Source organism: Schistocerca gregaria, chromosome X (genome assembly GCF_023897955.1).
Source record: "Schistocerca gregaria isolate iqSchGreg1 chromosome X, iqSchGreg1.2, whole genome shotgun sequence".
Taxonomy (NCBI): domain Eukaryota; kingdom Metazoa; phylum Arthropoda; class Insecta; order Orthoptera; family Acrididae; genus Schistocerca; species Schistocerca gregaria.
In genome coordinates this window covers 256,836,123-256,851,565 of record NC_064931.1, presented here as the reverse complement: position 1 = coordinate 256,851,565, position 15,443 = coordinate 256,836,123, and the positions used below count along the sequence as shown (strand labels likewise).

Below are 15,443 nucleotides of genomic sequence, written 5' to 3'. Positions count from 1 at the left end.
GCCTAGAGACGTCGTCTCATATCCTGGATAGATGGTGCAGCAAGTGCTGTACCATGTGGACAACAGCCCAATATAAGCCTGGCGCTTCGGGCTCTCGGCCTCACTTATGTTTACTTGCTTATTGTATGCTTACCTACAAGATTGTAAACTGGTGTGTTCTATAGTTATAAGACTTTGTACTGTTCCATAATTCATTAAGTGTTATTGTGACCTTTCCATTTGGAAGCAGAATAAAACTTGGTTGGCATTTCTTCTGACATTGTGTCTGTAGAACATTACAACAGACATCAATATAACTACAGATGGTTGATATATACCTGTTTTTTTCTTCATTAAAAAGGTACCTGTAGGTCTCATCCATTCGGTTTTTGGAATCTCAGCAAGATCAAAGACCACCCCCCCCCTCCCCCCCCCCCCCCTCTCTCTCTCTCAGCAAATCACGTATTTCATGTTACTTTCATGATTCATGATATTAATATAACTTCTCACATTTCAGTCAAGGTTTAATGGTTTCAGCTGAAAATACAGATTTACTTTTACACTTAGAACACTCATTGTCTACCAAAATAACACTGTAGTCATTGCACTGAAAGTATAAGTAACACAAATTTGGTATCATTCTTCATTAAAGTATTTTCTCCCAACTCTTTGGAAATCTAATCTTCTACAGAGGAAAAACAATAATATATATTAATTCACAAATGAAATTAAAATATAACAAAATAAATAAAGGTAAGTTTAATGTATTTACAAAAATGAATATCCTATAGTATGATACGAAATTACAGAATGTACAATAATGCAGAATTATGAAATGTGTTCTGCAGGTCCCTGAGCATATGAATAATCATTCCTAACTCAAGAATGTTATTTAAAATAAAATGTTATTTAGAGTCTGAGATGTCTTTTGTTGACTGCACACTGTCTTGTTTCGTCAGACCATTAACAAGATTAAGTATTTTTATAATTTTCTTCATACGCCGTTGAATATCTGAAGGTTTCATCTTCTCACTTTCATCCATACATTTAGATTCTAGGTCTGAAAAAAAAGAAAAAAAAATTATTTCAAACAATGTATTATGTTAAATTATAAAATATGTCTTTCAATTTCATGACATCAAGTAATATTAATCTTCTAGTCACCTTTCACTTGCTCTTCAGCAGCATCAAGCACTTGCATAAGTTTTTTGTGCTCCTCAGCAATGTGATATGCAAGATTTTTACGACATACATCAGTTTCAATTAGTGCCTCAGGTTGTGGTCCTGTCGCTGGGACATGGTGCTGATGTTCTGAATCTGCATCAGAAAAAAAGTAGTAATACTCAGTGGAGGAGGCGGAGGAGGAGGAGGGAGTGAGAATGGAGGAGGTTTATGCATGGGTGGGGTATGAGGCAGGTGTCACAACACTTCAATACATGTTGGCTCTACATAAACCACTACTCAGTGAATATAGTTCACAAACTTACTTTTTTATTTCATTGATGTGCATGGAAAAATAATCCCCTGTATGTAGCAGATGTAGCCTAAATTGCGAAATTTAATTAAGATACATGTATATAATTTATGTATATGGATGCCCTCACAACTATCTTGGAAGCACATGTACAGAATCTGTCATTTAGCAGTTGTATTACACTTTGCTTAAAGAATACTTTATTCTTTTCCACTTTTAAGAGATTCTGAAATCTGTTGGCCAAGTAAGAGTATCAAAAATGAATATTATATTACATGTATTCTAAGTACTATGGAAAGTAGGTTACAGTTAAAACTGTAACCAAAATATGGTTAATAGACTAAGTGCTACCATTCACATTGTAGAATCTCTACAAATCTGTGTCCTACATATGAAAATAATTACTAAGTGAAATGTCATTAGTCAGCTATTTCCAAATTATAATTTTAACAAGCAAATAAATGTATACAACCAGACGTAATATTTCTCTTTAGTTAATATGTATAGTTTTGTAGCTATTGTACACTTCCTTTACTAATGAATTGTTTTTGATGTTTTGTTTTTGTGTTATGCTATCCCTATTGTGACAATATTACATACCATTCAATTACATTGATCAAGAAGTAGGATGTTGTCTGTTACAGTAAAACATATTTGTAATAGGGAACTACTGCATCTATTATAAAGCAAATATGATAAATTAACCAAAATTGTACAGAGAAACAAATACAAAATATGCACTGATGAGAAAAAGATGGTGGATCAGCATTTAACATCCAGTCTGCAATTATGATATTAAAGACTGAGTATGAGCTCAGATTAAACATGGAGCGAGGGAGGGAGGGCGGGGGGTGGGGGTGGGGGGCAGGCAACAGGTTTTGAGAATTGCACCATTCACCTTATGTTATTTAGAGAAATTACAGAACACCTAAACATGGGCAGCCCGAGTGCAGCCCGGTTCATAACTGTTTAAAACATTGCCTTCTAGCATATTAACAGTGGATATTTCACAACAGATTAAAACCATGTGCCAAACCAGCATTTCAATTCTGAAGCTCATATTTTGCATCCAATGCTTTTACTGACAGCTATCCAGGCACGACACGTGCATTGCCCTTAAAGCTTCAATTCTGCCAGTACCCAACTCTTATTTTCCACAGTTCACGGAAGGTCTCCCACATATCTTGCAGGGGTGAGGGCCGGTCACAAGTTGTGCCAGGTAGTTCAATCAGTAAGAGCACTGTCTGAAAAAGTCAAGGTTTGAGGTTCAAGATCCTCTTCAACACACAGTTTTAATCGCCGAGGAACCTCAAAACAGTGCACACCCTCCTGGTGAGTTAAATATTCATCCGCTAAATTAAAATTCATTTCAGCTAGCTGTCCAGGATGAAGACATCTCTCTGGTCAGTGCAACATTTTAAGTTACTTTCTTACTATAGAAGCTGAAAATTGAGGGATATGCAGTATTAACAAAGAGACCAACAAGTGATGGCCTACAGATGAAATAGTGTTTTGTGCCGAGGCAAAGTAATACATCAACCAGCCACAGAAAAAACACTGTTCAGAAAGATTCTGAAAACTTACCTGAACTGCAGAGGCTCTCTTCCATGCTATCTGCCAACTGCAGTATCTGAGCAGCATCCATTGGCAGTTGCAAGTCAGAAGTTTCCGACGATTTTACTCTGTCATGGACAGGCTCTGCGTCTCGTAAAACCAAATCCTCAAAGACTACGGGAGCTGCATTTATATTCACTGGGTTCATTTCTTTAATACACTGATCACCAGTCTGATTCAAAATATTTGAAACAATTGCATCTCTAGCATTATCGAAAACTTCTTCATATTGCACAGTACTGTAATTATTTACAGACACTTTATTTCCTCTCGGAGAAGCTAGATGTGGAAGAGGTTCTAAAGGGTTACTACTGTTCCGCACTAGCTCCAGTCCAGAGGGACCACAACTGTCAGACTCTATGCTGTGAACAGTCTCTTCCAGCATGGCCAATTCTGATTCGAAATCTGGATCACTACTTAAATTTTCTTGGCACGAAACTGATTCTGATCCAGTTTTTAATGCATTTAATATACGATCAAAAGAATCTGGTGAGTCATTTCCTGCATCATCAGCATTTACATTCACCATTTCTGTTTGAACATTGTTCAATCCAGACAAGTTAGTATTGATACTGGTATAAGAATCCTGTTCTCTACATTGTGATTCAGAACCTGTATTAGCACTTTTTTTCATATTGTGAGAACCTTCTCTCAACAAAGTGTTTTCACAAGATGCCTTGTCATTAAGAAGGGTATCTGTAGTGCCATTATTGTGATTCTTTATAGTCTGTTGACTCTCTTCAAACTTCCTCTGTGGTACGGACTTTGTAACACCCTGCTCCTTTATTTCTTTCGCAGTCACGTTAAGTTGGGTCTTACGAATCTGAACACCAGCTTTATGACTTACTACTTGCATTGTCCCATCATGCATATCTTTCATTGCATGCACAAGACTATCATGTTTCTTCTTTACACACTCACTTCTTCCCACATGAAAAGCCGCATCGGATTCATTCCTATCTGACTGCACTGGCTCATCAATGTCACTCCATTTATTCTGCAATGTTGGTTTGTCATTTCCTGCCTGCAACACCACAACAGATTTTCCTTTTTCTGTTTCCATAGAAACACCAGGTACATTCTCTACCAACTGTACAGTTATTTTGGGGTCAGTTTTTATTGTTCTCACTATCATTCCACATTCACTACTCAGTACTTGCTGAGCTGTACTGCATTCATCCACTCCTATTTGGACACTTGTGCCCATTTTCTGTTCTACCAATGTCAACGGTCTGCTAACACAGGTAGATTTACTCTCTGTTTCTAGAAGAGTGCAATTATTGCCCATATCAAGACTACTGATGGCAGTACGTTTTTTATCTTCTGTTTTTTTCATCAGACCAGCAGAGCTTTTGTCATGTGTTTTGGCTTTATCAACCTGTTTCAAATCTTCTGACACTGAACATTCTTCCCTGTCTGGATTGCATTTTTCAGCTGAATGGCTAACTTTTTCTGAAAGACCTTTATTTTCACCACATGTTTCACACAGACTTTTTAGTCCCACATTTTCACTCTTGCCATCACTCAAAAGTGGCTCCTCTTCTTCAGATAAGAAGTCCTGCACTGTCTGGCTGAGGACCTCATAATCTGCAATCAGAAATGATATATTATTACATGAAGAAATATAATATTTGGAAAAATTGAAATTTGCTTGTAGAATGGTGAATCTGCAACAATTTGTGGCGTACTTCTTAAATAAATGAACCATATTTCTGTAACTCTTGACACTTCACATAGAAAAAGAAATCTAAATACTGTCAATATTTTTAACATGTAAAAGCAACGGTTTGTCTTTATACAAAAAAAGGAGGAGATGTCAGTGGTCTTGCCAATGGAAAATATAATAATCATCGTTAAAAAAAACTTCTTGTCAAAATCTCCATTAAGCTTAATGAATTTGGGCCAGAAACAGTCAGGCTGTTTTTATTCCTTAGAAGACAGATTTGTTTCTGACTTTGTTGAATACATATGTAGAACAAAGATATCTTCGTTGTTTGAGAAAAATGTTTTTCATTCAAACCATTCTTCAAGAATAGGACAGAGAAGGGTCGCATGGAGTCAAATCTTCGAAATAGGCTGGATGGGGAACTATCTTTCACTGCAGTTCTGAATACTTTCACAAAGGCATGTATGTTGATACATTTCACTTCTCTAATCTGCAGTTTTGATTGTAGTTTTATATCTGGTATGTAAAAAGCTCTGTAGTCACAATATGTCAAGCAGTTAGCTGTCAGAGCTGAAGATAGCAACTGATGCTTTTGCTTATGTGACACAGCAGACTAAAAAATAGCAGCAGATCACATTAAAATGAGTACTGGAGGAGTGATGCATTGATGGATGAGGAAACTGATATATTTTCAGTTGGTATGGATTCAGGAAGAGAGCAACCATCATCAATATATTGCTCTCAGGTCTGCCGCTGATTCACATGAAATCAACATCAGGCAGTGATTACTAGTTACTGCTGGGAAGTAACAACTGCCAATGTACACACGGCATCTTCTTATGGAGGCCTGATCCAAAAAGCCATACGTGTGACCATGGTATTTCTAGATGGATGCTGGAAGTGTGTCTAGAGCTCCCTATTGGGAATGGAGTTGTCACATTCCATCCATGCTTCAGATCACAGATGCTGGTGCCAAGTGTTGATGTGGCTGGGAATATTTATCTACTTCCTCTTCCCTTTCCATAATACTCACTTCAATTTTCTTCCCATTGTATAATCCCTTCCACCTTTCGACTTTCCCTTCTTTGCTTAGGAATGCTCTTGATACTAATACAGCCACTTTTCTTTTCCCTTATGGTTTTAATTCTCCTCTATAGGGTCTTGCATGCTTTTAAAGTTTTGCACTCTCCTTCAGCTACTGCTGCTTCATTATTTGGCACTTTCTGTCAATACCACTTCTCTCTATCTGAAACAGTATAGTGTCACCAGGTCCCTTCAATGCATACAACCTCTTTTCATGATTTTTGCACTAAGTGCCCACAATGGTTAAATTGTGCTTTGTGCAAAATGCTACCAGGTGGCTTCCTCTTTCATGTCTTCTGCTCAGTCCATGTTGTCCCACAACTTTTCCTTTTCCTACAATTAAATTGTAGTCCCCCCCCCCCCCCCCCCAAAAAAAAACCTCACAATTAAATGAACATCTCTGTTAACAAACTGAATAATTTCTGTCACCACATCACACTTTCTTTCAGCCATTTCACAGCCTACAGAGTTAATAGGCATACATATACTTTCAGTACTGTGATCAGTCTTGTGTTTATCTTGGCTGTGACTAGGTGTTCACTATGCTTTGTGCTGCTCTTCCTGATACCCTTCTTCACTAATACTCACTGTACCCAACTTCAGCCTATCGAAACACCTTTCCAAGTTCTCTAACCTACTTAACAACTGAAGACATCTAATTTTCCATGCTCTGACCCATAGAACACCAGATTAGTTTTCTCTGATGATAGCACCCTACAAAATAATAATAGCATTGAACCAAAATTCTGCTGCTATTAATTGACATCGTTGGATTGCTGTAGAATATACAGTAGCAATAGACCTATTCAGCTCTATGACCATTTTCAGGCTATCTACAGGCAAATACACTTTGTTAACAGTTTTAAAATTATAACTAATAACAATTTTGTTTGATTGTGTGTTGGTAATTACATCCATACTGTTATCATGGTGCCGTTGCTGTCTTATAATGTAATTTCTGCATAAGGAACTTCAATTGCAGCTCGATTTTATTTGTTCATCATTTAATTTTCACTTACATTGATAAAAGACCTCAGCTGACATTTCTCAACAACAGGAATCATAAGTCAAAATTAAATTAAATGATTAAAAAATAAAATTAGGCTGCAACTGAAGTACCTTATGCAGCAATTAAATTATTAGACAGCAACAGCACCATGATGCAATATGGATGTAAGTACCAACACACAACCAAACAGAATTGTAATTAGTTATAATTTTAAAACTGTTAACAAAGTGTATTTGCCTGCAAATAGCATGAAGGTGGCCAAAGAGCGTAAATAGGCACACTTCTAGTGTATATTCTACAGCAACAAACAGCATCAATTATAGAATTATTTTGGTTCAACACTATTATTACACTGTCATTACAAGACATGTGTATGGGGGACTATTTTATCTATGGAGTATTTCACTGAAGAGGACGCCGTCATCAATAACTCATACAGTGGAGCTATATGTCCTCTGGTAATATAACAACTGTAGCTGCCTATTGCTTTAAGCTGCACCACACGACCAACATAACAATGTCATGTTGGTTAATATTGTAAGTCCAAAAAAATCAGACAGCCCTCTCTATGATTAGGCATGCAAGCACACTGTAGCATGGATTGTGTGAGGGGAAGGGTGTAGGGAACATCAGGATTATACAAATCGTGAATCACACTTTATCATAGAGGTTTTGTTGGCTAGCCAAGCTCTGTGGTTAACAAACTCTACAAGCCAAAAAAAGACAAGATGTGTTCATACACATACACATCAGCAATGGATATGTAGTTGATTAGAAATATAAGTCTATGACAGGTACTACTGCCACCAGCATTCACTAGTATTGTTACCAAACTCGGTACGGTATATAACAGATGAGAACAGTGTCGGATGTTGAGTGATCACTGTGAAGGACATGGAGATTACTTGTACTTGTGAGAGACAGCATTATCACCACCTGACTAAGTTTGAAAGGGGTCTCATTGTGGATATCCCTGGTTGGTTTGTAAAATCATGAAACATCCAGATTTGCGGTGCATTTGGAAGTGTTGGTGCTGCAGTGTCTGACTGCACGGAAACATGAGGGCAGGCATACTCGCATAGTCGTTGTCAAGGTTCCGGATGACCACAAGGGAGGATTGCAATATTGTGCAGCAAGCATATCACAATTTCTTCACATCTGCACCTGACATGCAGGAACAAGTAATGGATTAACATTCTGTGTCATCCTGCACCATTAGTTGGAGACTAGCAGCTGCCAGACAAGAAAATTACCATCCCATGTGTAGGATGCCATTAATATCACAACAAAAACGCCTGCATTTGGAGTAGTGTCATGACTAAGAAGAATGGACTGCTGATGAATGGTATCACATTCCGCTCACCAATGAATTGTATGGCAAGAACATGGGGAGAAGTCCCTTTCTTCCAAAGATTTGGATACACACAGTGATGCTATTCTTGGCATCACAATGTGGGGAGATATCATGTACAACTTCATCTCATGGCTGGTAGTGATCCAGGGAGCACTTAATGGCACAACAGTATGTCAATGACATCGTGTGTCCTCATGTGATAGTATCAAAGTGCCATTTTTCAAAATGACAATGCTTGTCGTACACAGATGACCCATCTCTATGAGCTGTCTGTGTGATGTTGGGATGCACCCGTGGCCAGCAAGATCGCCTACTCTGTCCCCTACAGAATATGTGTTGGACCAGTGCCAGTATCCTGGATATCAAGGACCAGTTATAACAGTTGCGGGCCGGCTCGCCTCAGGAGAGGATACAATAGCTTTATGACACTTCTCAACTGAATCAGTGCATGTATCCAAGTTAGAATGATGCAACGTCGTTCTGATAAGTGGGCTTGTACTGCTAAGTTCTTTGTAAATCTGACTCCATTTTTGATCACAGAAGTAACATCAAACACCCTCTCAACTCATGAAGTTTCACTGCATCTCCTCCTCTCCCATATGAGTGATTCACTTTATTTGTCAGGCAGTACGATTTTAAATTTTAAAAATATCAAGAGCTTTGAGGGACTTAACCTTTAAGTTAACAACTAGGTAAGCTTTTTACAAAAAATTATACCCAGGAATGATGTATACTTTTTAATTGTTGTAAGCATATTCCTTACACTCAATTAAGACAAACTAAAAACATTACATGAATGGTTAAAAATGACACAGACACTTAAGAATAAAATTTCAAACTATTACTTCTTCCCCATTTTTCCAGCCGATTAGTTGTTGGTTCAACTGACCTGTGGATACTGGAAAATGGACAAAAGAAAATCTATATTAGCTGACTCCTGTGTAAGAAAGCTTGTTGTATAGCTCCTTCTAGCACACTAAAGTTATTAAGAGTCTAATGATATCTCACAAACTCACAATGAAAACAATCAGGAAGAACCCTGGATTCTAAGATACAGACAGGACAGTTGCTGAACACCTGATCCAATGCCTTTCCTGCACCTTGTGAGGACCACAATTCGATACCTATTTTATTTTAGTTATTTACCAGGGTCCGTGCAAGCAAAAACTATTTGGTCATGAAATGAATCAGTACGTAGTTAATAGAAAGCTGACTAGAAAATTTATGAGCAATTAATTAAAGAATTAATAAAACACGAAAAACAGAGTACACAAATAAATAAAACATTAACACAGAAAAGTTATCATCTACTGTGAGGAACCCCTGTACGGAATAGAAATAATCTGTACAAAGGAAACCTTTCAACTTGGACTTGAATACTTGGTGTTTGTCACTTGTTTTTACTTCCGGAAATAAGACCTGTAGAATAGTGCACACCTTTATGTTAAATGTTTAAGGAAGTGTTATCCAAGTGAATATCATTTTTGTGGCATGTTCCCTGAACAAATGTTGCTATTTCTTCTGAATGAGTCTATAATGGCAACAGCAATTCTCATGATGGAATATATGTACAGGGATAACAGAGTTAGAATTCTGAAACACTCCAACAACAGCCTACATGAAGATTATAAACTGACACTGTAGATCAGTCTGGATTAGAATATTCTCGATGAGTGAACCCGGCTGCCCAAAAATATAACTCCATATGAGATAACAGAGTGAATGTGAGCAAAGTAGACAAGCCTTTGTGTTTCAGTATCAGAGGCTGTGTAGGTCATTCCTATAGTGATGATAACAACATTCAGTTTCTGCACAAGACCTTAATACTCCCAAAATAGCCTTTCGTCTCTACTCTAGTCTTAAGAATTTGTAACAGTTGACTTCACTGACTGGCCACCTTCAGACAGCAAAATTTCGCTTGTACAAGAGCTCCATGTCAAACATTATATGCATTGCATTTTGTACAGTTAGACATTTATCTGTTCTCTGAAAGCCATGTGCTAGTTTTACTGGCTATTCTATTAACTACATCACTTGTATTACATTACACATCTTTCACAATAATATTTCTGTCATCTGCAAAAAGAACAAGTAGTAGCAGATCATTAATTTATAAAAGTAACAGATTGAGAACAGAGCCTGTAGCACTCCCCTTGTGTTGACACTAGAGGGAAACCTTCTGCTTTCTCCGTTCCACATATGAAGTGAACAATTGCAAACCTTTTCCCCTTAATTCCATAATGTTTCAACTTCTGCAAAAGTATTGTATGATCACCACAATTTTTTTATGTCAAATCAATGAAAACAGCTACTGCCCTCAACCTATCACTTAGCCCTCCTTGTGCTTCATGCACAAAAGAATAAACGGGATTTTCTATGGATACTCCTTTCCTGAAGCCAAACTGGGAGTCTTACAGAAAATTATGTATACCAAGATGTGCCACTACTCTCCTATACATTGGTTTCTCAAAAACTCTGGTAGCAAAGAAATTGGCCAATAATGGTCTAAAATATTACTTTTGTCCTGTTCATAACATGGTTTCACTAATGACTATTCCAGTCTGTCAGGAAACAGACAACACCTGAAACATACATTGTCCAATCAGTACCGAGCTAAGGTATGGTGCTTTGGTATTCTTTATCCTACTTGAAATTTCATTATACTCATGGGAATTATTACCCTTTAATGGTCCAATAATTTATTTAACTCCATCTTTGCTTGTTTCTCGCAGCTAAGAAGTGATTATTAAATATTTTGCTCAATGCTGGTGGATCACGAACAATTTCATTCTCAAGTAAGAGAAGTGTAATATATTTAGCATCCATATTCTGCCTTGATACCTCTTTCACAACTGACCATATAGTTTTAATTTTATTCTGTGAGTTTCCTATTCTCTTGAAGTAATGTGTTGTTTCAACCTGTTTGATGACATTCCTCAGCATTTTGAAGTATTATCAGTTGCAAAATTCTATTACTCAGCTCTGTCTGTATTTCATATTCTGATACAGCTCCTGTTTCCTCCCACATGATACTGTAATGCCTGCTTTGACATGAATGTCATTTCCAAGTTTAAGGAGGGCAGTTAAAATGGCTTCTTTTCACAAGACACGAAACTGTCCTGCTTCACATATAAAGATAAAAGCAATGACAGGACTAATAGACTATTTCTGATGAACTGTCATGACATGATTTAATGGACTTGGTTGTAACCTATGAGCCATAAACAATGGTGAATCTTGCTGTCAGATATAGAAAGGGTGGCAGTAAACTTCATAACTGGTAGAACTTAAGTTCTAACGCCTCTCCTCAGCAAACACCTGATGGTAAGCTGGATCATAGCTTGTGGTGGTGGTAGAATAATAAATAGTTTCACACTCAGGATATGAACACAGGGGAGCAGGTGCACGAATCCTGCACCACCATTCACGGCAAGGTCCTAGTGGAAATGGTTTGCCGTTGCCTTCCTCCGATCTATTATGATGTGTTATGTGTGTATCTGTGTTGTGTGTATGACTGTGATGAGTCTTTGTACAGTGTAGTGATGGGTTTGTGTTGTTATGGATGAAGGAAGGGAGAGGATAAAACCCTGTGCTCGCAAATAGCCTACTCCTTGCGAATAGCACCAAGGTGACCACACTGAGCTCAATGACCCCATCTGATGGACAGATCACCATTGACAGTGTCACAGACCCTTGGTTCACGACACATTACAGTGAGGTATGGAAATTAATACAGGACATTGGCGCAAGGGCTGATGATTACAAAGTCCGTGCCAAATTTTGATAGTAACTTAACTGAAATGTTTCACCAGCCAAGACAATGTCTCCTTTACTTGACAAACACAATTACTTATCCAACTATGATTCAATCAGGAACCATTGTGCACAGTGATTGTAGACTATAAGGAAGGAAAGGCACATAGCAGTCAGTTTCAATCCCATTAGTTTTTATTATTCATGTAAATCTATATTTTGGCTACGAATAGCCATCTGATGAAATCACTAACAGAACACTTTCCACTCTTGGCATAATTCATCTGATGGTCTCCAGTGCAACAAAATGCAATGAAATGATATGTGTTCAGGAATTCTTGCCACCCTCTCTTCTTGCTAGCCTTAACAAAAAGGCTTTTTGCCCTCACTATGTGAAAAATATGACATTATCTGCAAGTGGTCTGCTTTTGATTCTTCACAGTGCCACATGACTGACCCTGTAGCGGTGCAGCACTTTTCACCTTCTCCAAGGGACAGGCTGCCATCTAAGCTGTCCTGAATATTAGAGTATGAATGCATCAGCACGACAGTCGATTGTGTATTTCTACGTTCAAACACTATATGTGAGGAGTACAGTGACCAGTTTGCCTTGATGAGTAACTATGTGGGCAAGTTTCTTAAAAGCACGCTCTGTCTGATAAGCTTCTTCAGAATGGGAAATGGTCTCTGGGATGAAGGACAATGTCAGCTTCACAGTGGGCAGTGTGAGCAAGGACAAGTGAGCACAGCAACAAATCAATAGCAGAGAACAATCCTGTTGCATTAGTGAAGTTTGTGCTCTGCCTGTGTGCAGCATACATGAATGTGGTGATGATAAGTCGCCCTCAGAAACCTGACCCTGGAGCAAGTGGTGGTTGGACACTTCATGACAGTATTTGTTGATAGTTGTTGCATCATAGAAACTTTCTTCTCACATACTTGTTTTGCTAAATAGCTAAAAGATGTAGGAAACACATATTGTTTTTGAATATGAACTTTGTTGGTGTCAAGAAACAGAATTTATCTTCTGTATTTTCATTATTTCAATGACTGACTTACATTCTTGAGTCAAAATTTTATGATCACTAACAGTACCTGCACTTACTTGGTGCTGTAAATAAATTTTTTGCACCATTAGCAGTTTCACAAGTCTCACAGCAGCTTTACTACTACATGAAGTTTGTGATCTACAATCAATTGTTGTTCGAAACAACAGTAACATTCACAAATATCGTACTAAACAGAAGAATGACTTACACTATTGATCATTTATCCTTACTGTGGCACAAAAATGAGAGGTATCCAGTCATAAAAATTATTGATCACTTACCCAGAGATTTGAATAATTTAATAGATAAAAAAAGTTGATTCCAAACACAAACTGAAATCTGGGAACTCCTTCTACTCTGTAGAATAATTTCTTAATGTGCTCACGTTCAAAACAATTTTATTTTATTTTTTTTTTTACATTAATGACCTCTCTCCTGTTACATTGCTAGATACTAAGTCTGTTCTGTTTGCAGATGATACAAACATAGTGAGAATGATGTCAGAAGTAGGAGATATAAATACACACATAAAAAAAAATGTTTTGCATCACCCGATTTCCCAGAACTCCAGAAGATAGACATTGACTGTGGATACTCTATCACAGATACAAACTCTTTGACTGTTCTGAGATGTCACTAAACCCACCCACAGATGTAAACAACCATGCGTGAGCAATGCCTATTAGATGGAGGGGTGGGGCGGTGACAGCAATGCCACCTTCTTGAATAATGCTTTTTGTGCAGCTACAGGACATTGTGTCACAGCAAACTGTGCCCAATAGGCTGCATGATGTGCAACTTCAGTCCCGACACCCACGGCGAGGTCCATCTTTGCAACCACGACAACATGCAGCGCAGTGCAGATGCGCCCAACAACATGCCAAATGGACCACTCAGGATTGGCATCACGTTCTCTCCACCGAGTGCAACCATATCGGCAGCATATTGGCGAGGCATTTGTCTTAATAGACAACAATTCGTGCAACCATCATGCACATCTTGTGAATGACTTCCTTCAGGATAACGACATCACTCAATTAGAGTGGCCAGCATGTTCTCCAGACGTGAACCTTACTGAACATGTCTGGGATAGATTGAAAAGGGCTGTTTATGGACAATGTGACCCACCAATCACTCGGAGGCATCTACGCCTTTCAGGGAGCAAAATCAAGTGACAAGAATCATTTGTGGTGTAAGTTCAAGAATATCATGCAGAACCTGTTCAAGGAACTTTGTATTCTAACCACTGCTTCTCAGTATATGTATTCCTTAATGAAATTTGTTGCACATAATATATCTCTATTTCCAACCAATAGCTCAATACGTAGTATCAGTACTAAAAATAAGAACAATCTACATAAAGACCTAAAATCACTGACCTTGGTCCAAAAAGGGGTCCAATATTCAGGAACGCACATTTTCAATAAATTGCCAGCAACCATTAAAACCCTGGTTTCAGTTAAAGCATAGTTTAAACAGAGTTTGAAAGACTTTTTGAGAGCCAACTACTTTTACTCTATAGATGAATATCATAACAGAGACTGTGAATCCAGCTTAAATAAAAATATCTGTTAGATTTCTGTTTTTACAGCACTTGGTCACAACAGTCAAGATTAGCTATTTTGTCTACGACAAATATATTAATAGTGCTTAACAATGGTTCATTCTGACAGCTTGTTAATTCTGTAAATATTAGCTGTTCCAGTTTACTGCATTGTATTCACCTAGTTCAACAATTTCCTGACAAGTGACCAGGGTAGTAAGTATTATATTCAAATGTTTTATGTTACACTTTCTGTCATCTTCTACACACACGAGAATCACCTCATTTTTTGGGTCTAGGAATGAAAACAGAATCTAATCTAATCTGTAATGCTATTTTGTGTATGTATATATGTGTGTGTGGGGGGGGGGGGCGGCAAGGAGGGGGAGGGGGAGGGTGAGAGTGAGAGAGTTAAGAATGTATCACTATTTGTGAAAAAAAAAAAGTCAAGAGTTGCTTTAGATTCATGTAAATGGTTAGTATGTAGCCATATTTTTCACTGAGAAAGGCATCATAAATGTAAACTAACAGACTTTTTCAACATCATAGGGAGACACTGCAATTATGATCCAATGAACATGCAAATTACTAACTGATTGCACTTTGCACAAGTAGCCTGTCCCTTACACGTAATGTTTTTGTGTCCATAGTGCTCACACTTGAAACATCACACACTATTAATGTCAGTAGACATCCTGAAGTTAATGAAATGTGCAGTTAAGTGTTTGAGCAAAGCCAGCAGTTTAAATATCAGTACAAATATGGCTATATTCTCGAGCTTGCCATAGCCACTGTTATTTGTACTCATCACAAGCTATGCCTCAATTTTCTCCTTCATTCTTTGAAATTTCACTACATGAGTGGAGAAAGTGTACTTTTAGAAGGCGACACTTTCTTTTTCTTTATGGCTCATCAGTCT

The 15,443-nt window shown here is 37.8% G+C and overlaps 1 protein-coding gene across 4 annotated transcripts in view; it reads right to left on the bottom strand.

The window, feature by feature from the left end:
• Window positions 1-723: 723 nt before the first annotated feature.
• LOC126297610 (uncharacterized) overlaps window positions 724-15,443 on the bottom strand; it is a 261,978-nt gene continuing 247,258 nt past the window's right edge. For all 4 annotated transcript variants that reach the window (XM_049988614.1, XM_049988615.1, XM_049988616.1 and 1 more), the window contains exons 21-23: window positions 3,038-4,654; window positions 1,144-1,296; window positions 724-1,039 (exon numbers count right to left, since the gene is read on the bottom strand). In XM_049988614.1, the coding sequence (XP_049844571.1) occupies window positions 885-1,039; window positions 1,144-1,296; window positions 3,038-4,654 (1,925 nt within the window). In that variant the 3' untranslated portion in view covers window positions 724-884. The remainder of the gene's footprint in view (window positions 1,040-1,143; window positions 1,297-3,037; window positions 4,655-15,443) is intronic.